This window comes from Schistocerca serialis, chromosome 5, assembly GCF_023864345.2.
Source record: "Schistocerca serialis cubense isolate TAMUIC-IGC-003099 chromosome 5, iqSchSeri2.2, whole genome shotgun sequence".
NCBI classification, from domain to species: domain Eukaryota; kingdom Metazoa; phylum Arthropoda; class Insecta; order Orthoptera; family Acrididae; genus Schistocerca; species Schistocerca serialis.
The window spans coordinates 122,185,609-122,209,723 of NC_064642.1; the positions used below are offsets into that span (position 1 = coordinate 122,185,609).

At 44.5% G+C, this 24,115-nt stretch overlaps 1 protein-coding gene across 2 annotated transcripts in view; it reads left to right on the forward strand.

Moving 5' to 3' along the window:
- LOC126481307 (pentatricopeptide repeat-containing protein 2, mitochondrial-like) overlaps positions 1-22,448 on the forward strand; it is a 75,449-nt gene extending 53,001 nt beyond the window's left edge. For both annotated transcript variants that reach the window (XM_050104962.1, XM_050104963.1), the window contains exons 7-8: positions 12,405-12,512; positions 22,189-22,448. In XM_050104962.1, coding sequence (XP_049960919.1) covers positions 12,405-12,512; positions 22,189-22,344 — 264 coding nt within the window. In that variant the 3' untranslated portion in view covers positions 22,345-22,448. The remainder of the gene's footprint in view (positions 1-12,404; positions 12,513-22,188) is intronic.
- Positions 22,449-24,115: the final 1,667 nt, after the last annotated feature.

A 24,115-nucleotide genomic window follows, 5' to 3' on the forward strand; every position in this document is an offset into this window, starting at 1 on the left:
TAGGGACTTGGTGGATATCCCCAAGGACGAGTTGAAATCTGAGTGGGCTGACGAAGGTATTGTCGACGTGCAGCATATTATGAAACGAGTCGATGGGGACCTAGTCAAATCCGACTCGTTTATTCTCACGTTCAATTGCCCGAGACTCCCAGAGCATGTTAAAGCGGGTTTCTTACGTTTGCCAGTATGGCCATATTTCTCCAACCCAATGCGCTGTTTTAAATGTCAGCGCTTTGGGCATACTACGTTGGGGTGCAATGGGATAGCCACTTGTGGTAAATGTGGTCAGCCTGCCCATGAAGGAGCCGATTGTTCATCGCCTGTGAAGTGCGTGAATTGCTCTGGGAGTCACCCTGTCTGGAGCCGGGTCTGCCCCATCTATCTCGAGGAACGGAAGATACAAGAGATCAAAACATCTAAGCGCATCCCCTATGGTGAGGCCAAGAAGCTCTTTAAGGCCATGCAGCCTCCTGTGTTTACAACATCTTTCGCCTCCACTCTGCAGAAACCGGTACAGTTGACCACTGTTGCTACACAAATGGAGGTTGCTAGTGTCAGCACTAATACCGGCATTTGCCAGCGCACTTGTGCTGCTGCAGTTGTTTTGCAACCTGCAGCTCTCCCCACAACGTCGGACAAGGCCGTGGTTGCTGACATTGGGGTACTTCCTGCCCCTCCCCATATAGCACCTTCTCCCCAGGCAAGTAAAGCTCCAACTGTTGACAAGGTTCTTCATTCTAAGCCCCCCAAGACGAAGACGCCGAAGGTGAAGGTTTTGCCACCTGAGGAGACTAGTCAGGGTCAGTCCGATGACGATGCCATCGTACTATCTGACATCTCCCTTGGGTCGCCATCGGAGCTGATGGACATTGATGTCGACCGGGGGCGATCTTCTCGCCCCAGGAATAAATCTCCGGCCAGTACGGGCTCTCCTCCAAAGCACAGGGGCAGGGTGAAAATTCAGCCACCCTGATCACTGGCTCCCATATTACCGTGGAACCTGAATGGGTTCAGGACGCATGTGGCCGAATTACAACTCCTTGTACAAGAGCGCCCCTTGTGCGTATGTCTCCAAGAGACACATTTCCGGGCCATTGATGCTCCTTCTTTACGGGGATATACCGTGTATCGAAAAGATGATCTGATGGGGGAAAGGGCAAAGGGTGGTGATGCGGTTTTTGCCCATGACATGCACCACTCATCTGAGCTCCCTCTCGTTACGGACTTGCAAGCAGTTGCAGTTGACCTTCTTGTGGGGCGGAGGCTCACAATCTGTTCCGTTTACTTACCACCTCAGGATGCAATAGACTCTGAGGCTCTCACAGACCTTATTACCCAACTCCCCCGCCCATTTCTCCTTCTGGGGGACTTCAATGCTCATAATGTCTTATTGGGGCTCTATGACTACTTGCCCCAGGGATCGCATTCTGGAAAGCCTCATGGCATCCGAAGAACAGTGCATCCTCAACTCTGGTGCTCCCACTCATTTCTGTACTGCTTCTGGGTCGTCGTCAGCTATTGACCTTTCCTTTTGCTCTCCAGCACTCGCGGATTCTGCTCTGTGGGAGGTTGCCGCTGAGCTCCATTCTAGTGACCACTTCCCCCTTTGGATTCGCCTCCTGGATGAGACTATGGCATTACCAGTGCCGCCCAGGTGGCACCTCTGTAGAGCTGACTGGACACTTTTCAGCGATTTAGCTCTTTTGGAACACCGTGCCAGCGTCCACGAATGGGTCGACCATGTTACAGCCGTGATCTCCCATGCTGCTGAATTGTCGATCCCACGGTCCTCAAGTCATCCCAAGAGGCGCCCTGTCCCTTGGTGGACCACTGAGTGCCGCTCAGCCATCCGGGCCCGCCGTGCACCTCTGCGCCGCTTCAAGTGCCGTCCCTCAGCTGACAATCTTGCGGCCTTTCGGGTGGCAAGGGCCAAGGCGCGGCGAGTGATTAAAGAGAGCAAACGATGGTCATGGCAATCGTTCCTGAACTCCATCTCCCACTCCACTAGTTCTACAAAAGTATGGGAAGCCATCAGGAGGATTTCCGGGAAATGTAGCCAACTACCTGTCACGGCATTGCTGCATCAGGGTTGTCTACTCACGGCGCCGAGAGACATTGCCCAGACACTGGCCGTGTATTTTGCCGAATCTACTGCCACTATCAACTGTGATCCAGATTTCTGCCGCTACCGCACTGCCGTCGAGAGGGATCACTTGGACTTCCGGTCTCCAAATTCTGAACCCTACAACTGCCCCTTCACAATGTGGGAACTGGATTCGGCGCTGTCTGTGGCTCATGATACTGCGCCAGGTGATGATCAAATCCTGTACAGCATGCTGCAGCACTTGTTGCTGCCATCCAAGGAAGTTCTCCTGAATTGTTTTAATATGATATGGTCATCCGCCACGTTCCCTGACTCGTGGAGGGAGGCGATTTTGGTTCCCCTCCTCAAACCGGGAAAAGACCGAATACATCCCAGTGGTTATCGGAGTATTGCTTTGACGAGCTGTGTCGGGAAGACATTGGAACGCATGGTCAACCATCGCCTGGTTTGGCTGCTCGAGACCAGGCAGCTCCTTAGCCACTGTCAGTGTGGCTTTCGGAGATGTCGTTCAACTATAGACAACTTGACCCTGCTTGAGGCGGCCATCCAGCAGGCCTTCCTACATAACCAGCATTGTCTAGGTGTATTCTTTGACATTAATAAGGCGTATGACACTACTTGGCGCCGCCTTATCCTCAGTCAACTCCATCAGTGGGGCTTTCTTGGCCATCTCCCCATCTTCATTCGGTCCTTTCTTTCCCGCCGCCTCTTTCGATATCGGGTTGGTAATGTGCTATCTGATTTGTACGTGCAGGAGAATGGTGTTCCTCAGGGAAGCGTTTTAAGTGTCACCCTCTTTGCCGTCGCCATTAACAGTATCACGTCCACTATCCGGAGTCCTGCCCAGTGCTCCTTGTTTGTGGACGATTTTGCTGTTTTCTGTTCTTCCTCCAGTCTTGTCACTGCTAGTCGGCAGCTGCAGCTTACGATAAAGCGATTAGAGGCATGGACTGCGAAGACGGGTTTTACCTTTTCTGCAGACAAATGTGTGTGTGTTCATTTTAATCGTTCTCGACGTGCTTTTACCTCCCCTGAATTGCGTCTGAGGGACACCATTCTTCCTTTTAGAGACACTGTCAGGTTCCTGGGCCTCACTTTTGATTCCAAGTTGTCGTGGTTGCTGCACCTTAAAGACCTCAAGGTGCGGGCCGTGAAGGCACTGAATATTTTGAAGTGTCTGAGTCATCGGTCCTGGGGAGCAGATCGGGCGCGTCTGCTGCAGTTTTATAGGGCTTTCGTCTGGTCGCATCTTGACTATGGATGCACTGTGTATGGGTCAGCGAGGCCTTCGTATCTGAAGATTCTTGACGCAGTACACCATGAGGGTATCAGGCTGGCTACTGGTGCCTTCCGTACCAGTCCCATCCCCAGCCTGTGTGCTGAGGCAGGGGAACCGCCGCTCGCCATCCGGCGGAAACTCCTCATGGTGCGACGGGTGTGTCAATTCCTTGCTTGTCCTAACTCCCCTGCATACCCTACTGTTACCCGACCGCCTATGGAACGTCTCTTTTTCCAGTCGTCCAAGGGCAACGAGACCATTTGGGATTCGTGCCAAGCATTTGCTTGAGTCCCTTGGTGTGGAGCGTGTGGCACCCCCAACTCCAGGGTTTTACCCGCCTGCCTCCCTGGTTGCTCCAGAGGCCCAGCGTCCTTTTAGACTTGTCAGAGTACTGGAGGAGCTGCACTCCTGCGTTTGTTTTTACCTCCTTATTTTACGATATTTTAAACCAGCATGCCGGCCATGTACCAGTATTTACGGATGGCTCTAAACAGGGGGACTCTGTTGGTTGTGGTGTTGTTTTCCCTGATCGAGTCGTCAAGTTACGGCTTCCTGCAGCGTTTACCATCTTTGATGCCGAATTGTTTGCGATCTTGCGGGCATTGGAGCAGATGAGATGTGTTCCCAGTCTTAAGTTTCTCATCTGTTCTGACTCCCTGAGTGCTCTTCAGACCATGCAACACTTGTACCCAGCGGATACGGTCGTCCAGAACATCCATGATGCCCTACTCCACCTGCAACGGCAGGGGAAGGAGGTTTCTTTCTGCTGGGTGCCGGGGCACGTGGGTATTAGGGGAAACGAACTGGCGGATGTGGCTGCCAAAGATGCATGTTCCCTCCCTCACGTTGTTGAATGTGCCGTCCCCCTCCATGCTGTTACCTCCCTTTTGTGTTTTCGTGTTATGCGTCAATGGGAAGAGGAGTGGCTGGCAGTCGGTGAAAATAAGCTGCGTCTGGTCAAGGCCACCACGAGGCCATGGCGTACGTCCTACCAGTCATGCAGGCGGGATGAGGTTCTCCTCATTCGCCTCCGCATCGGGCACAGTCCCTTAACGCACGGTTCTTTACTCCGGCGGGAGGACCCCCCAATCTGCAGTGCTTGTGGCGTCCAGATTACTGTCCGCCACATTTTACTTGACTGTCCTTTATTCTCTGACCAGAGGACGGTGGTTTCCTTGCCACCGGATTTGCCCTCTATTTTGCAAGACGATGCAACGACTGTGGTTAAGGTCTTACGGTTTTGTGTCCTGTCCAATTTGTTGCCTCGGATTTTAGGGAGAGGATTTTAATGTGCTGCTGGGTGACTGGCTCACCCAGGCTTTAGGTAAGAGATCGGCCAGTCATGATTACCTACTTGTTTCACTTCGATTTGTGTTCTCTTTTCCTTGTGTTTCCTTTCCTTTTTTAGTGCGTTTCTTCTCCTCTTGTTTTGCCTCTGTATGTGAGGATTTGTAACTGCGTCAGGTCTGTGTCTTTTAGCCGTTCTCCTTGTTCGCTGTCCGTCTTCGTCCCTTCACTGCATGTGTTCCTGTTTCTATGCATTTGGGCGCTGATGACCACGCTGTTTAGTGCCCGAAAACCTCAAACCACACCACACCACACCACACCACACACACACACACACACACACACACACACACACACACACACTTGAGTACATTTAACAGTTGCATTGGCAAGGAGGCTGCTTTAAACATCCAGTGACATCTGTCAGGCGACTAAAAGGAGTCTCTCACGTTTCGGCCTTTATGTGATGGTCTCCTGTCGGGTTTGACCTCCAGCTTTATAAATTTATCCGGAGAGCGAGCCAATTGCGAAAGGGTGCCATACGTCGTGTCCATCATGCATTGAGGTCTGTAGCCCACTTTCTTGTCGCCGCATTGCAGTCCCACTTATTCTCCATCTCTTGGGTGAGGACACCTTCCTGGGTGCATTTTCCACCATGCACTATGCAGTGTCGCTTTCTGCGCCAACGATGACCATGGACTTCTTAGCACCTCATATCCAGCATGATAGCCAGTCCATTGTGGTAGGGCTGCCTTGTACCCAGTTGGTTGTGGCACCCTGACAACACAGTGATCACTCTGCTGATGCCTGCACTGTTAACTCCCCACGTATGCCGTGGAGTAGATGCCCTTCTCCCTGGGGCATCGGGACTCCCGGCAATGGCCATCCTGCCAGGTGGCTCATGCTGAGGCTGGGTGGCACCCGTGGGAAGGACCTCTGATCGGAATGGGTGGCATCAGGGCGGATGACACCATGAAGTGTAGTACGTCATCTCTTGCTGGTGGTCTACCGCCAGCAGTCTCTAAGTGGGCAAAGTCCAACTTCAATGCTAAGAAATATGACCCCAAATCGTTACCCTCTCTGGCCACACCATGGGAGGAATGGCAGGCTAATAGCGAAGCTTATTCGCCCCGGTACCTTGTATGTAAGAGAGTTGATGGGGAATCTTTCATGTCCATGAAGCCTCAGTTTTTTGTGGAGAATTTGGAGGACAAGTTTGGGGAGGTGGAGGGCTTGTCCAAAATATGCTCTGGGCAGTCTTGATAAAAACAGCATCCTCTGCCCAGTCATGGGCATTACTTGCTTATGACAAGTTGGGAGATGTTTCTGTTACCATCATGCCCCCATAATAGCTTAAATATGGTCCAGGATATTATATTCCACAGGGACCTTCTTCAGCAGTCTAATGACGAGCTGCGCACAAATTTAGAGTGCTGAGGTGTTCATTTCATCCAGCGCAGCCATGGGGGTCCGAGGGATAATCAGGTTGCCACCAGTGCCTTCATCTTGGCCTTCGAGGATGTCACATTACCCGAGAAGCTCGAGGTGATGGTCTACTGCTGTGATGCCATATATCCCTCTCCCAGTGTGGTGCTGTAAGAGCTGGAAGTTCGGCCATATGTCTTCCCGCCATAATTCCAGCATCACATGTCGAGATTGTGGACGTCCATCACATCCCAATACTCCATGTGCCCCGCCTCCTATATGTGTCAAGTGTGGAGAGCATCATTCACCTTGCTCGCCAAACTGCAGGATTTTACAGAAAGAGAGGAAAATTGTGGACCGACTGACCTACACTGAGGCTAAGAGGAAATTTGAGCACCTACATCCTGTGGCTATGACCTCCTCTTACGCCGCCACTATGAGAACCGTTGTTGCGCCATCAGTTCCTCACATTCCTGTCACCTCTCAGAACCAGAACCTGCCCCGTTGATGGTGGGGGAATCACTTCCCTCCCTGTTGCTCTGGCACTACCTACTTCGGGAGCAACCCCCCCCCCCCCCCCCTCCCCCAACCATCGGGGATATCAGTCCCCACTTCTGAACCAGAGAAGTGTAAGTTTTCTTTGGCTCCTCTCGCTAGGAAGGGGTCCTTTGGGTCACTCCCTTCCCAGGTTTCTGCTAGTGGGAAAGATGACACCCACCACTGGCTGAAGAGCCCAAAAGCAGCTGGTTGTAGGGCTTCATGCTCATCCTCAGTCCCAGAGACTGAATCAGTGAAGTCCTCCAAGCCAGGGAAACCCAAGGAGTAGCGAGATAAATCCAAAATGAAAGTCCCCAAGACCAAGGGAATTGCGGTGACACCCACACCACCGCTACCTACAAGTTCTGCGTCTGCGGATGAGGTGGAGATTCTGGTGTCCGCTGAGGACCTAGATCTTGCCGGACCTTCTGACACAACGGATATAAACTGCTCAGGCAAAAAAGTTGGTGGCAGCAGGTGACCTTGAGGCATAAACTGCCTCATTGAATGTTCAATTCCTTCCCAGTCTCACGATGACGTCATCCTCTAGTGGAACTGCGGCAGTTTTTTCTGCAGCCTGGCTGAGCTACAGCATCTGTTAAGCTTTACATTTGCTTTCTGCATTGCCCTCCAGGAAACCTGGTTGCCGGCAATGCGGACCCCTGCGCTCCATGGCTATAAGGGATACTACAGGAACCAAAGGGACCATAATCAAATGTCAGGTGGAATTTGCGTTTATGTCCTAAACTCTTTCTGTAGTGAAACTTTGCTCCTTCAAACCCCTCTTGAAGCTGTGTCTGTCACAATAAGGACGACGCAGTAAATAATTGTCTACAATGTATATCTTCCTCCAGATGGTGCAGTATCCCTGAATGAATTAACTGCACTGATTGAGCAACACCCTAAACCTTTCCTACTTTTGGGAGATTTTAACACCCATAACCCCTTGTGGGGTGGCACAGTGCTTACTGGCCGAGGCAGAGATGTTGAAACTCTACTGTCTCAGTTCAACCTCTACCTCTTAAACACTTGGGGCACCACACGTTTCAGTGTGGCTCAGGGTAGTTATTCAGCCATTGATTTATCAATTTGCAGCCCAGGACTTCTCCCGTCTATCCACTGGAGAGCACATGACTACCTGTGTGGTAGTGACCACTTCCCCATCTTCCTATCACTGCCCCGGCATCAGGCCCATAGACGCCTGCCCAGATGGGTTTTAAACAAGGTGGACTTGGAAACTTTCACCTCTGCTGTCACTGTTGAATCTCCCCCACATGGTAACATTGATGCGATGGTTGGGCAGGTGACTACAACAATCGTTTCTGTAGGCAAAAGGCAATCCCTTAGTGGTCGCCAGAAGTTGCTGAAGCAATTACGGAGTGTCGGTGAGCTCTACAGTGGCATAAGCAGCACCCTTACCTGGAGCACCTGATAGCCTTTAAATGGCTCCGTGCCCGTGTTCGCCGCCTTATAAAACGACGGAAACAGGAGTGTTGCGAGAGACATGTCTGGACCATTGGGTGCCATACATCACCTTCCCAAGTCTGGGCAAAGATCAAATATGTTTCCGGGTACCAGACCCCAACAGGTATTCCCGGTGTTAACATAAATGGCATGTTATCTACCGACGTAAACGAATTTCCTGAGCACTTTGCTAAGCACTATAGTTGAGCCTCTGCATTGGAGAAATAGCCCCCATCCTTTCACACTCTCAAATGGCAGCTGGAAGGGAAAGTCCTCTTGTTCACCACATGCCACAATGAATCCTATAACACCCCATTTACAGAGTGGGAGTGCCTCATTGCCCTGACACAGCTCCTGGGCCAGATCAGATCCACAGTCAGATGATTAAACATTTCTCATCTGACTGCAAGTGATGACTCCTCATCATTTTCAGCTGGATCTGGTGCAATGGCATCTTTCCATCTCAATGGCGGGAGAGCACCATCATTCCAGTGCTCAAACCCGGTAAAAACCCACTTTATGTGGATAGCTATCGATCCATCAGCCTTACCAACGTTCTTTGTAAGCTGCTGGAATGTATGGTGTGTTGGCGGTTGGCTTGGGTCCTGGAGATACGTGGTCTACTGGCTCCATGTCAGGGCACCACTGATAATCTTGTCTCTCTTGAGTCTGCCACCCGAACAGCCTTTTCCAGACACCAACACCTGGTTGCCGTCTTTTTTTTATTTACAAAAAGTGTACGACACCACCTGGCGACATCATATCCTTGCCACATTATACGAGTGGGCTCTCCGAAGCTCGCTCCTGATTTTTATCCAAAATTTTCTGTCGCTTCGTACTTTCCGTGTCCAAGTTGGTGCCTCCCATAGTTCCCCCCATATCCAGGAGAATGGGGTCCCGCAGGTATCTGTATTGAGTGTCTCTCTATTTTTAGTGGCCAATAATGGTCTAGTAGCAGCTATAGGGCCGTCCATCTCACCTTCTCTGTATGCAGACTACTTCTGCATTTCATGCTGCTTGACCAGTACAGGTGTTGCTGAGCGGCGCCTACAGGGAGCCATCCACAAGGTGCTATCATGGTCTCTAGCCCACGGTTTCCAGTTTTCGGCCGCGAAGATGTGTGTTATGCACTTCTGTCTGCGTCGTACCGTTCATCTAGAACCAGAACTTCACCTTAATGATGATCCGCTCACTGTAGTGGAGACATATCGATTCTTAGGAATGGTTTTCGACTCCCGATTGACTTTGCTTCCTCACCTTTGTCAGCTTAAGTGTAAGTGTTTGCAGCACCTCAATGCCCTCCGCTACCTGAGCCACACCAACTGGGGTGCAGATCGCTGTACACTGCTGCAGCTATACAGAACACTTGTTCAACCCCACCTTGACTATGGGAGCCTGGTTTATGGTTTGGCGGCGCCCTCAGTGTTGCGTTTACTCAACCCAGTGCACCACTGCGGCGTTCGCCCAGTGACAGGAGCTTTTTGGACCAGTCCGGTGACCAGCATCCTTGTGGAGGCCAGAGTCCCTCCATTGCAGGTTAGGTGTGCACAACTGCTGGCCAGTTACATTGCACACGTTCATAGTTCTCCTGTGCATCTGAATCACCGTCTCCTTTTCCCACCCACGGCGATTCATCTCCCGCATCGGAGGCACAGGTCAAGGCTCCAATTGCAGTTTGTGCCTGATCCCTGCTTTCCGAACTGGAGTCCTTGCCTTTACCACCTATACTTGAGGTCCATTCATGTACACCGCCATAGTGTACACCTAGGCTACAGCTTCTCCTGGACCTTTCACATGACCCTAAGGACTCAGTTAACCCCGCGGCTCTCCACTGCCACTTCCTCTCGATTCTTGACATGTACCGAGACCATGCAGTGGTTTACACTGACGGCTCAATGGCTGATGCTCACTTCGGCTTCGCGTATGTCCATAGAGGACATACTGAACAGCATTCCTTGCCCAGTGGCTGTAGTGTTTTCACTGCTGAGGTGGTGGCTATATCTCGTGCTTTTGAGCACAACCGTTCATGCCCTGGGGAGTTGTTTCTTCTGTGTACTGACTCCTTGAGCAGCCTACAAGCTATCAGCCAGTGCAACCCTCATCATCCTTTGGTAGCAACCATCCAGGAGTCCACCTATGCCCTGGAACGGTCCAGTCGTTCAGTGGTGTTTGTGTGGACCCCAGGTTATGTCGCCTGACCTGCGTTCAGTACTATGCCGCAAGGTTTTGTGGCTTTGGGAGATGAAATGGCATAATCTCAGCATGCACAACAAACTGTGTGCCATTAAGGAGACTACAAATGTGTGGCAGGCCTCTCGCAGGGTCACTGTGGTTCTCTGCCGGCTCCGCATTGGTCATGCTTCGGTGACACACGGCTACCTCTTGTGACGTGATGACCCACCTCAGTGTCGGTGTGGCGCCTAGCTGACAGTGGCCCATATCTTGGTGAGCTGTCCTTTTGCTGCCCTGCAACGGACTCTTCAGTTACTGGACTCGTTGCCATTAATTTTAGCTGACAACGCCTCATCAGCTAATTTAGTTTTACGTTTTGTACGTGACAATGGGTATTATCATTCTATATAAGTTTTAGCACATGTCCTTTGTCCCTTTGTGTTCTCCACTCTAATGCTTTTAGGGTGGATGTTTTAATGTTTTGCAGAGTGGGTGGCTTTTTCTTTTTATTCTCTTGGTCTCCCAGCCACGGTCATCAGCTCTGTTGTTTTTACCCCTTGTACCTGTTTCTTGCTACTCTCTGTGGTTTTCTTTTCCTGTTTTGTCCATGGTAATGTTGGTTGTCCTTCTGGTTTTCCCTTTGTCCTGTTGTGCTGTATGTCTCCTTTCTTTTTTTCCCCCCCTTGTGTAATTATTTTACTGGGAACAAGGGACCAATGATCACGCAGTCTGATCTTTAACAAACAGATGATGTTGGTGGCTTGATGTCGATACTGAAGTAGAACACTCAGCCAGTGTTGTGTCTATCGTTTTTAGTTTTTCCTTTTTTCCTTGTTTGGCCGCTGACAAGGCTGGACACATTTTTCAGGTTTACAGCATGTGCAAAATTTAAAGTGATAATAGCAGTATTTTTCGCTTTTATTGAATATTGCTCTGCTTCTCCTTGTACTGCGTGGTCTTTGCCTACTTGATTTTCAAAGCATTTTATTTCATTTTCCAATTCTTCAATCCTTACAAGAAGATTTTAGACTGACATGTATGATGAGGTTGATGGAATGGATTGAACTGATGCAATTTGGACGTCCTCAACAGAGTGCATTTCGATCATATGATCTGCCATATCCACTGCTTCATCAGATATAACTAAAATTTAGAATGTTACCCGGAAGTTTGTCAAGCCAAAGTGTTTTCAAGATCTTGTCCGACACATTAGTAATGGCGTAGCCCTGCATTTTTCTTAATAATTTGGGAGGCTTAGTATCACCCAGTTCCAAACAACTTTGGTCAAAAGTCATTCTTCTGCAAGAGAATATTTATTGTTCTCATCATTTGTAACTAGATCCTAGATATTTTCAACAAATTTTGGCTCCAGCTGAGCAAGCAAATAGTTAAATTTAGTTGCTCAGTCTCTATACCAGCGATCATAAATTGTGCTTGAGCATGACAAAACCAGATATCTGGCTTTTCCGTCCAAAACTGGCAGTTTAATCCTTATCTTATCAATTTCCAGCTGCATTCAGGATTATCATCTTCAGGTCCATTCAGCTCTTGACATTTCGCCTAACACAGTATGTGACGAATTCAATTTAAAAAAATACGTGAAAATTTTGCCACAATTACTTTGCCGATGTCATCATCTCGCCGTTCACGTAGGGGTCGTCAATTTGTAGCTCTTTACGTTCATTAAGGTCTCAGTTTAACTAGATTTTTCCATTTGATTTTCTTATCGCACACACCAAAAAAACTTTAATTACAATCACCATGGTGTAACAAATTTCTCTTTTTATGTTTTATTCCAAAGAGTAATAATATTATTATGTCAACATTGGCATTGTCACAGCAAACACATTTCAAACACATTAAAAACAAAAATAATAATTTGTGATGTTCCCACAAATTATATCAGGAAAATGTGAAATTCCATGGGCATCTTCCATTAATTGGTGTGTGCAGCACACACACATGTAACACTGCTTAAGAATTAGCTAGCAAAGGCCAACTCACCCGCAAGCTAGTGAATTGTTTGTGATGTTACATGTGTGTATGTGAGACACCTTAATCAGCTGCTGGTAAATGTTTGCTTTTCCTCATTTCAATGAATAATTTCCTTATTGATAAATGATATTCTATTTCCAGGTTGAAAAAGTGAAGGCAGCAAGTGAGAGGGAAGAACGTAAAGAAATTGCTCATGAAGCTCAAGCTTTGCTTAAACGTCTTAGTGAGAACGGTCACACAGTAGACCAGGTAAGCAAATCATTGAAGGTTGTGTGGGAGAAAATTTCTTAGCATATATTTGCAAGAGCCCCCCAAAAAAAGCAATCTCAAGGAGATTACTCAACTATTTGTAGAATTAATTTTGTAATACTTTGCTTAGAATAATTTTAAAAATCTGCATCTTTATTCTTAGTCATAATCGCAGAACTCCCCCACTCACTAAGCTGAAAACTGACATGTTCTCAAGAACCTGTTTAATGGTGGGTACAGCCATCATAGTTCAGTGTATTACAGTATGATGGTGGATACTACTCTTACATGGCTCTAATTGTATATTTGTGAGCTCAGTGAATGACAGCACGCCTGACCCCTATGAAGCAGAAATTGCCAGTATTTGGTGTTTTTTAATGAAGTGGTTTTAATGAGTCGTTTAAAGGTGCAAGCTACTATATTGCATGTGATACGTCATCAAGTTATGAAAACAGTAGCATTTTGGGCGTCCAAGTGGAAGTACACAACAAAGCACAGTGACCTAAGAAACTTGTGCCAATGTGACAGCAATGTGTGCTGTACACTGTGATTCCTTGGGACTGGAAACAATGTAGCTAATCATCCTAAAACTAGTATTTGCACTGTGACATCTAAAATAGAAGTAACTGTTCTACAGCATCCAAACACTGGCTGCCAATTCAAGAAGTGACAACAAATGCTGGTTTCCTGTAATACTTGGTGAACTGAGGGTGCACTTTGCTCGCTGCATCCCCATGTAACAGTTATCAGTACCTCCTATAGAAGACAGTGGGTCAAAAAGAAAAAGTAATTGCGACTCCAGTGTTCTGGCTTACTGTGGCAGAGCAGCTCTTCAAGAATGTAACTCTCCTTATGTACACTTGGAAGGGACAACCAAGCAGAAGAACCACTAAGGCTTCAAGCCAGAAGCTGGGAACATTTTCCAGTGCAAAAAATGCCGAAAGAGAAACCAACTGCTCCCTCTAGAAGATGGGTAGTTTTTTATGATCAAGGGCATCATAGGGAAACCTGTTTTGAATGTAACACTTGTAAAGTTGTCCTTCATGTGGACAAATGTTTCATAAGATACCATGTGCAGCTCTAGTATGTATGAATATTTATGGCAAATGAGAAATGATTCATGGTTTACAATAGGCAATAGAATTGCGTGTGGATGATTATGGTGTTATAACTCCTTAGAACCAACTACATTTTTTCATGTTTCATAAATAATCATGTATATGTGAAAACAAAATATGTATATGGTAAAAACATTGTATTCCTATGACAAATCTGGTATCAAAAAATTCTGCGTGAATGGATTAAGTGACTTGCTGTATCAAACACTACATCAGGTGATGAGACATAGCTTATATCTGGTTATAATTTTAGACCTTTTTTACTAAGATTGTTTTTCTTTCTGGATCTATGTACGTATTAAAAGTTTTTCACTGAATTTCTTCCTGTAGTCTCACTTATTCTTTCATATGTATTCTGAAAGTAATTAGTAAACTTTGAGAGATATGATGTGGCAATGTGCTAATAAAAGATGAATGATTTGGTAGGCAGTATGTTTTTAAATGATGAAATATCTTTTGTTGTATCACCCAGAACACAAGAAGTGAGGCTATGTAAACCACTGTGAAGTTCGTGACATCAGCTTTGTTGAACATGTTAGAGTTTCTTCCCATTCCAACTGCATATGAGTCTAGGAAGAAAGACTGCTTAAGTGCCTCTGTGTAAACAGTAGTTAGTCTGAACTTGGCTTCACTGTCCGTATGGGACTTACATGTAGTGGGCTGAAGTATGTTTGTAGATTCTTTTCTCAATACTCCAGGGTGTGTACAAACTCCTTATACACCTTAGAAACATCTGAGTTGTGAAAAAATTTCCAATTAGTGCTTGGAAATCCTTATATGAGCGTACTACTACTCATGTTGTCATGATGTAAAAGCAACACAGATTCAGACACATGTATTATCACTACTCTCAGCATGTGGTTCAGCTCAAGCACAGTGGTGATTGACTCAGATCATCCTAATAACCACATGTATTCTTTGACTGACAGAAGAGACACACAGTTCTTTGAGAGATTTCCTTCCTTCCCCCTCCTCTCTTGTGAAACTACAAATAGTGGTTTGCAGCAGTGTTGCGAGATTGTGGGTAATTATCCAGAATTCAGGTATTTTAAGAGCTTGGGGCTATACATAAGTTACAGATTACATCACTAATTGGCGTTACATAGTTTTAAACTTGTGGGTATTTCAAAGGCGTTTTTGCCAGAGTTGAACGATTTAAAAAAAGAAGAAGAAGAGAGTTATGTTCGCAACACTATTTAGCAGTGTTGTTTTGTTATTCTGTTATATCCCTTGTCATCTTTATGTTGATATAATTACACTTCATTTGTTTTTTGTTGGTAAAGAAAGAAGTAAGTTCATTCGTTCTTTTTTTTCGTTTTATATTTTTAATAAACACAGTAAATCTCTTTAAGTTGCTAATGTTTAATGCTCCTTGTAAAATGCGTTATTCTAAGCTTAGTATATAATGTGTCTGATCACTACTCCCACAATATTAATATTAATTAACTTTTTTATTTTGGCTCAAATTTAAAAAAAAAACCTGTATTTTATTTTTTTTTATTACCGGGCCTCGAGTATTTTTACATAAATAAATTGTAATGCCATATATTTCTGATAATAACCTGTGAAAGAATAGAGGAGTTATGCCTATCTACATCCATTATCATGGTGCAACAACTCTTTAAAAATGGGTATATTCATATGGAATGACCCATTTTGACATTAAACATGGTCCAGTCACATTAATGTGACCACCACCTCTGTCCAATGTCAATGACCACTCACGGATGGCAGGTGGCAGCACTAGCAGTGGAGTGTATATAAAGCTTGTTGAAGAACACAAAAACCAGTGCAGTCCATGTCGTAATGGGGAAACAGCAATTTATTTTAGGTCCTAGAGGGCATGATCATAGGCTTTTGGGCCAAAGGTGGAAGCATTTCCAAACTGGCTAAGTTTATAAACTGTTTGCTTGCCACCTTGGTTAAATCATACTGTTTGTGACAAAATGGCACTATCTAAAACCAGCACTGAGGCAACTGTGATGCCATGGTGAACTATGACTGCAGAGATTTTTGTGGGTGAATAGACATCCAGTTGTTAAGTAACTGACCACCCAGATGAACAAAGGGGCTACCTGCAGTGTCTGCTGAATGACTGTTCAGTGAACGTTGCTGCGTCTGGGCTTCCACAGCAGGCACCTGGTCCACGCACTCATGCTGACTGCTGTTCATTGGCGACAAAGGTTAGAATTTGCACACCAGTATTGCAACTGGACATTCGCTGAGTGGCAACAGGTGGCCTTTTCAGATGCATCACATTTTATGCTCTTATCAGACAGATGGCTGTTGACACACATGGTGTGAAACATCTGAAAGATAACTTCCAGGCCAGAGGAGGGAGTGTTATTGTCTGCGCACTGTTTTTGTGGCATTCCCTAGGTGATCTCGTCATTGTGAAATGCACAGTGGATCAGCACAAGTATGCATCTGTCCTTCAGGACCATGTCCACCCCTGTATGTGGTTTATTTTTCCTCAGCACCATGGCATCTACCAACAGGACCATGCAATGTGTCACACAGCTCACAGTGTGCGTTGTAATGGATCTGGGAGATGTTATTTTTTTACCGTATTTGTCGATACTGAATTGAAAATGTTTTCTTATATTTTTGTCAGAATTTATTATAATTTGTCTTATTATATGTTAATTTACTTCTGTTTTTGAGAGTAAAAGCATATTGATTACTGTTAGAAAATGTATCGAAGAATAGCAAAGAAACTGATTGTGTAAAATATCTTTGACGTTGGAGTAGTCTTTGACTATAGTCAGTCCGAGTCGGAAGCTAACTCTTGGCGTGTGTTGACGGAAGAACAATGTGAAGGTCGCAGTCATAAATAATTTTGAATTATGTTAACTATTATTTTTGTATTATCTGAAAAGAAGAAACTACATCGGAAGAAACTGTATTTGAAACACCAAAATGAGAGAAACACGCTGAACCACGTCATTTTCTGCAGCCGACAACGATGCATTGTGGAATCATACTTAGACAACTGAAGCCAAGACTTATATTTGCTTGCAAACGTCTAATGGAAAAGGTACTGTCACGAAATATGGCAAATTTAAGTTTATAAAAAATAGTGACCATATTTTCAACTTGTGTAATAGCCGGGAAGCCATATTTCAGCGTGCATGGTTTGAAGAGCACAAAGATAAGTTCACTGTACGCCCCTGGCCACCAAACTTTCTGAACTTACCCTTAACTGCGAAACCTAATGTAGCTGGCCACAGCTCTGCAGTTAGCATGGCTCCACAACCTTTTTGGTATGTTGTTGCTGCACGCCTCACAACATTCATCACTGCTAAAGGTGGTTATTCAGGCTTTTGACAGGTGGTCACATTAATGTGACTGGGCTGTGTGTTATCTGCTAATGTTTATAGATTTTTTCCCCAGAAAAACTACCTTCTCGAAACATCTTTGTAACATCAATTTTCCATGGCCACACTACTGCAAATGACATGTTTGAAAATCTGCCAAGTTCAGTTTTGCCCATATTTTAAAATGTCTATGGATGGTCCAAACACCAACTTAGAAGTAACATAAACCAATAGAACAACACATTCTTAATGATTATAATAATCAGTCAGCTGATAAATATTGGGACTTGTGCAATACACGTCATTCATAATGCTTTCAGACAAGGGTTTGAATCATTAGTTTGGAACATTGATAATTATTCCTTTCTTTTTTTCTTTAGTGTTTACTGATTAGTAAAATATTTTCCAACTATAAGAGAGGGTTTTAGTACTGTTAACAGGGCAAGCTTTGAAATTTGTTTCTCACCGATTATTTGAAAATGTGTCTGTATGCAAGAGAGTACTAGAAATTTTGCCTGCATTGAAAACATGGTTTAAACAGATAGAGAAGGGGAAATTTAGGGAGCCACCACCCAAATACACTCCTGAAAATGGAAAAAAGAACACATTGACACCGGTGTGTCAGACCCACCATACTTACTCCGGACACTGCGAGAGGGCTGTACAAGCAATGATCACACGCATGGCACAGCGGACACACCAGGAACCGCGGTGTTGGCCGTCGAATGGTGCTAGCTGCGCAGTATTTGTGCACCGCCGCCGTCAGTGTCAGCCAGTTTGCCGTGGCATACGGAGCTCCATCGCAGTCTTTAACACTGGTAGCATGCCGCAACAGCATGGACGTGAACCGTATGTGCAGTTGACGGACTTTGAGTGAGGGCGTATAGTGGGCATGCGGGAGGCCGGGTGGACGTACCGCCGAATTGCTCAACACGTGGGGCGTGAGGTCTCCACAGTACATCGATGTTGTCGCCAGTGGTCGGCGGAAGGTGCACGTGCCCGTCGACCTGGGACCGGACCGCAGCGACGCACGGATGCACGCCAAGACCGTAGGATCCTACGCAGTGCCGTAGGGGACCGCACCGCCACTTCCCAGCAAATTAGGGACACTGTTGCTCCTGGGGTATCGGCGAGGACCATTCGCAACCGTCTCCATGAAGCTGGGCTACGGTCCCGCACACCGTTAGGCCGTCTTCCGCTCACGCCCCAACATCGTGCAGCCCGCCTCCAGTGGTGTCACGACAGGCGTGAATGGAGGGACGAATGGAGACGTGTCGTCTTCAGCGATGAGAGTTGCTTCTGCCTTGGTGCCAATGACGGTCGTATGCGTGTTTGGCGCCGTGCAGGTGAGCGCCACAATCAGGACTGCATACGACCGAGGCACACAGGGTCAACACCCGGCATCATGGTGTGGGGAGCGATCTCCTACACTGGCCGTACACCACTGGTGATCGTCGAGGGGACACTGAATAGTGCACGGTACATCCAAACCGTCATCGAACCCATCGTTCTACCATTCCTAGACCGGCAAGGGAACTTGCTGTTCCAACAGGACAATGCACGTCCGCATGCATCCCGTGCCACCCAACGTGCTCTAGAAGGTGTAAGTCAACTACCCTGGCCAGCAAGATCTCCGGATCTGTCCCCCATTGAGCATGTTTGGGACTGGATGAAGCGTCGTCTGACGCGGTCTGCACGTCCAGCACGAACGCTGGTCCAACTGAGGCGCCAGGTGGAAATGGCATGGCAAGCCGTTCCACAGGACTACATCCAGCATCTCTACGATCGTCTCCATGGGAGAATAGCAGCCTGCATTGCTGCGAAAGGTGGATATACACTGCACTAGTCCCGACATTGTGCATGCTCTGTTGTCTGTGTCTATGTGCCTGTGGTTCTGTCAGTGTGATCATGTGATGTATCTGACCCCAGGAATGTGTCAATAAAGTTTCCCCTTCCTGGGACAATGAATTCACGGTGTTCTTATTTCAATTTCCAGGAGTGTAATATCAAAATATTGAGAACAGTGCCAAAGATGATTGAAATAGAGAGGATATAAAATAAAGACTGGAAATGGTGAAAAAAGTGTTTCTGAAGAAGAGAAATTTGTTAACATTGAATACAGACTTAAGTGTTAGGAAATCTTTTCTGAAGGCATTTGTCTGGAGCGTAGACATGTATGGAAGTTAAACATGGACAGTAAACAGCTTAGACAAGAAAAGAATAGAAGTTTTTGAAATGTGGTGCTACAGAAGAATGCTGAAGATTAGATGGGTAGATCAGACAACTAAGAGGAGGTACTGAATAGAATTGGAGAGACAACAAATTTGTGGCACAACTTGACTAAAAGAAGGGGTCATTTGATAGGAAACATTCTGAGACATCAAGGGATCACCAATTTAGTATTGGAGGGAAGTTTGGGGAGTTAAAATCGTAGAGGGAGGCAAAGAGATGAAGACAGTAAGCATATTCCGAAGGATGTTGGTTGCAGTAGTTATTTGGAGATAAAGAGGCTTGCACAGGATAGAGTAGTGTGGAGGGCTGTATTAAACCAGTCTCCAGACTGAGGATGACAACAATGACGACTACAACAACAAAATCAAAAATCATTTTCATGTAAAACTTAACACTTTGCAATACTTAAACATTATGGAGCCTTTCCGTAACACACATCAGACTGATAAACCCATGCTCTTGTACATAACGGACAATATTAAAAAAATCGATTCTTGCATTAATACAGGGAAACCAAAACTGTTGAATAATTTAACTGTTGTTGATGTAGTAAAAGTTGAATTCAATAACCCTAAGAACCATCTTCCTATTTTTTGTTTTTTGTTTTGACAAATTCAAGAACTACATTCTTTTATAAAGGTGTCAGAGGGGGGACATACTGATTTTACATGGGAACGTAAAATATGTGTTAATTAAAGTTGTATCAGCTATAATTTCGAAATCACCAGCAGTTTTCAGCATTGTAAGAAATTTATCATGTTTAAGTATATTTAGTGGAAGAGAAACGAAATTGTATGAGGGAGAGTAAATGTCCTCTAAGTAGCTTATTAGATTTGGAGGTTGTGATGACATTCATGCAGATTGTGTCAATGATACTGTTATGAAAACACTGAAGAATTTTTAACTTTGGAGAAAGAAACTATGAGTTTGGATGATTTCATTTAAAAATGAAACATATACAAGTTTGATCATGTATCCAGAAGCTTTTTCTATTAAGTGACGGCCAAACAACTGCAGAAAGAGTTTTTAGAGTAACAAAAAATATGCAGTCGGAAATCTTAAAAGAGGAATTGCATGTAGCTTTGAGACTCATTTGTGGTCATGTAAATATCTTAAGTGCAGATGTGATAATAGTTGTTTACTAATAAAGATTTGTGTTACTCTCATTCCATGTTAAGACATCATTATAATCAGTATCTGGAAGAGGTATAAAACACAGAAAATGCTAAAAAAAGAAAGGAAGACAGATTAATGATCATAAAATATTAATTTTCACAGCCAAAAATGTCACAGTTAACAAAATGTTCTGGGCTATTATATCCTGATCAGAGTTGAAATCCGTTCAACCACAGCATAATAGCAATCAGAGAAACAACGGGCTGTAATGGTGTTAAATAAATCGAATAATTTGAGAAGTCTGCAAAAGAAAAAAGATATGAAATGCAGAAATTAGAAGAAATAAATTTCAAAATGACAAATTAGCTTTAATACATTCTTTCATGTAGCATATACTTCTGCCCTCAAACTGAGTGAGGTGGCACCGTGGTTAGCACACTGGACTCCCATTCAGGATGGCACCGTTCAAACCCATGTCCAGCCAGCCAGATTTAGGTTTTCTGTGATTTTCCTAAATCACTCCAGGCAAATGCCAGGATGTTTCCTTTGAAAGGACACGGCAGATTTCCTTCCACATCCTTACAACAATCCGAGCTTGTGCTCTGTCTCCAGTGACCTCAATGTTGACAGCACAATAAACCGTAAGCCTCCTTCTTTCTGCCCTCAAAATTGTTTTAAAGAAGTTTTCCAATATTTTTTCTTTTTATTTAGATGTTATTTTTGCATGTCATTTATTCCAAATTTTAAAGCTGTAGACCAGAAAGATGACTTTCCTTGTGTTATTTTTGATCTTTGATTTATATTTTGTGTACAAACAAGGTTTAATTGATACATTCAAGAGTAGAAAATGAACATAGACTCTTATCTTATGCGATAAAAGTAGTGCTGCCTTTTTAATAATTTTTGCTAAGTGAGTATGAAATGAACAACTTTCACCAGTTTATAGAAAGTGAAATAAAAATATGATCCTTATAAAAAGAAAAAAAAACTTCAAGTGATTACTGTTATTCTGAAATAACATTTAGAAATTAAGTTAGCATATTTTTTCATGTGTGCAGTGTTTTCTCCCTTTTAACTAGTTTGTCATTGTCATTGCACTGTTTCATGTTGTGGTTTGACAGTGATATTTCATTTTACCATAAGCAGACACTTTCTCCATAAGCATCACACTGCAAACCGATGTGAATGTTGTGGGTTGGCAGGAGAGCCAACACCGGGTTACTAGAGGAAGCCGAAAGGCACGCGTTTTAGCTCACGCAGGCTGGCGTGAGGTCTGGAACAGGACAAGGAAATTAGAATTAGAAAAACAGACGTAGCTGGTGGAATACTTAACTTTAATCCATTAATGATGAGCGTCGTTCTTGACTGTACATTATTCACAATATCAATAGTAGCTGAACATGGCGCCTTGCTAGGTCGTAGCAAATTATGTAGCTGAAGGCTATGCTAACTATCGTCTTGGCAAATGAGAGCGTATTTTGTCAGTGAACCATCGCTAGCAAAGGGGGGCGAGTGCTAAGAAGTCTCTCTAGACCTGCCGTGTGGCGGCGCTCGGTCTGCAATCACTGATAGTGGCAACATGCGGGTCCGACGTATACTAACGGACCGCGGCCGATTTAAAGGCTACCGCCTAGCAAGTGTGGTGTCTGGCGGTGACACCACAGTGAATAACCATATAGGCCTCCAACTCTTTGTGCATATGATGTGGACATTCTTGATCAAACATACAATATTTAATTCTTATGTGTAAAAAAGATCCTACAAATGTGTAGATTAATTTCAGTGTGTCATGAGATTGTGTAAGTGTCATAACTGTTGCTTTTGTAGTATTACAACTGCAGAAATAAGCTTATTAAGTTCCTTGAAAATATTGATCTGATAATCTCATTTCAGATTCTGGATGACATGGTGTGTGCGGAAATTGCAGTGACTGACTTGCATGGCCCACGAAATCGTGAACGAAGGTACATAGCAGCAACATTTGAACGTACAGAGAGAAGAGACCCTCCAAGAAGCTACCAAAGACCTGGTCTTAGAGATCTTTTGTGAAGTAAAATTTATTGTTAGTGTAATGGTGGATCCATCCCACCTCGGTGCCTGTCAGTACATAGCGATGCACAGAGAACTCGAGTAAAAGTTCTTTTTCAATACCATGCTGTAGTAGTTTGTTACTGTACCTGATTTCCATTCTCATTACAATCCTCACAACCTGCAGATTCCTGGTTACTTGCTTATTATTAGTGTATTTACGCTAATAAGTAAAACTGTTGTACTGTGTGTGTTAAATTATCAGTAGACAGTATGAAAATTAAAAGCTATGAAGCAAAACAAAATATGTATAAGTGCGACTGTTAAACTGTGTGAACAAGAACAGTGCAGGGAAGGAAATTGCAAAATACCTTTTTAAATGGGAACTGAGAAGGTTGTAGCACTTTCAAACTGCAAGAACATACGTGGTGTCCCTTTCACAGATTTATTTTACAGCCTGCCCATTGACAATGACGAAGATGAAATACCTGTTTGTAGTTAATATTTTGTATAGCTTGAGTGCCACTTACATCACTCAAAACTTTCAGTGAATGTGACTCATTCATAAATAACATTTTTCAATCAACAGAACAGAACAGAACAGGAAGGGAGTGCAGGAGATTTCCATTTCTAAAAGAAGATCGAGTCTTAAATAGGTCTGAATGGCTCAAATATGATACCTTTTATAATGTCCAAACAACATCCTGGCACATCGTGAGCTTTTGAAGATTGTACAGTGAGGTGCAGAGGTGCTCAGCAAGGTGCCATTTGTTACATGGACACCCATATTTAGACTTCTTATCTGTGCTTCAGGCAGATGTTGAGATTCTGCTTTGAACAACTGGAATGTGAACTAGCTATCAACTTGAAAATTGGCTTGAACACCGAAGTGCTGAACCCCACTCTTGGGGAATTATGTTCCCTTGTTTCCTCCACCCCTCAGGTGGACTTACCCAGCTGGTTGTAGGGTAACATGCGTCTTGGCCTTTCTGACATACATAACCAATTCTAAAAGGTGGAGTCTGTATGTTTAAAACCATGTGTGTGTGAATCCTGGAACCCTAATATTTATAGTCCGATAGTTACTGATATAGCAAAGTAATCTGTCAACAGCACATTAAATCACAAGTGCCCTATTACCTACGTGGAAATGTACAGATGGAAGATATGTTGCTTTTTTCGTATAGTTCACTGAACAATGTTATAGCAAAGTATCTGCAAAAATGAACAGTTGTGTTGAATTTATTTTTTATGGCAGAACATTATGCATTAACAGACATTATATACCATATATAATACAGAATGATTGTCTTCTACACCCATATTATTTAGCAGTGGTATTGATACTTACAAAATATAGAAACTCTGTTTACTGTAAAATATAGATGGGTAAGCAGATAACTGATTGGTACACTGGTGTCCAGATGACTAGAAATACAAGTAAATGGAATACAGGTCATATGCTTCAATGAAAGTCTCCAATATTATTGAGCCATATCATGATTTGAGTACTAAAATCAACTTCTTTTCTCTTATTTCTGGAATTTGGAAATATAAATTTCAGATACCAAGAATTAAGTGTACAAGATCCTCATTTATTCATTTGCTCACTTCAGTTCATTCTAGAGTACTGGAAGCCATATCATACTGCTGCCAGGTAAGAATGATACAGTCCTAAACAAGTTGCAGTGGTCTTGTTTATCAATCAGCTTAAGTGAAATTCATTACAAACATTAACTTGTCCTTATGGAAAAACTAAACGAAGTCATACAAACTTTGAGGCAGACAGGCA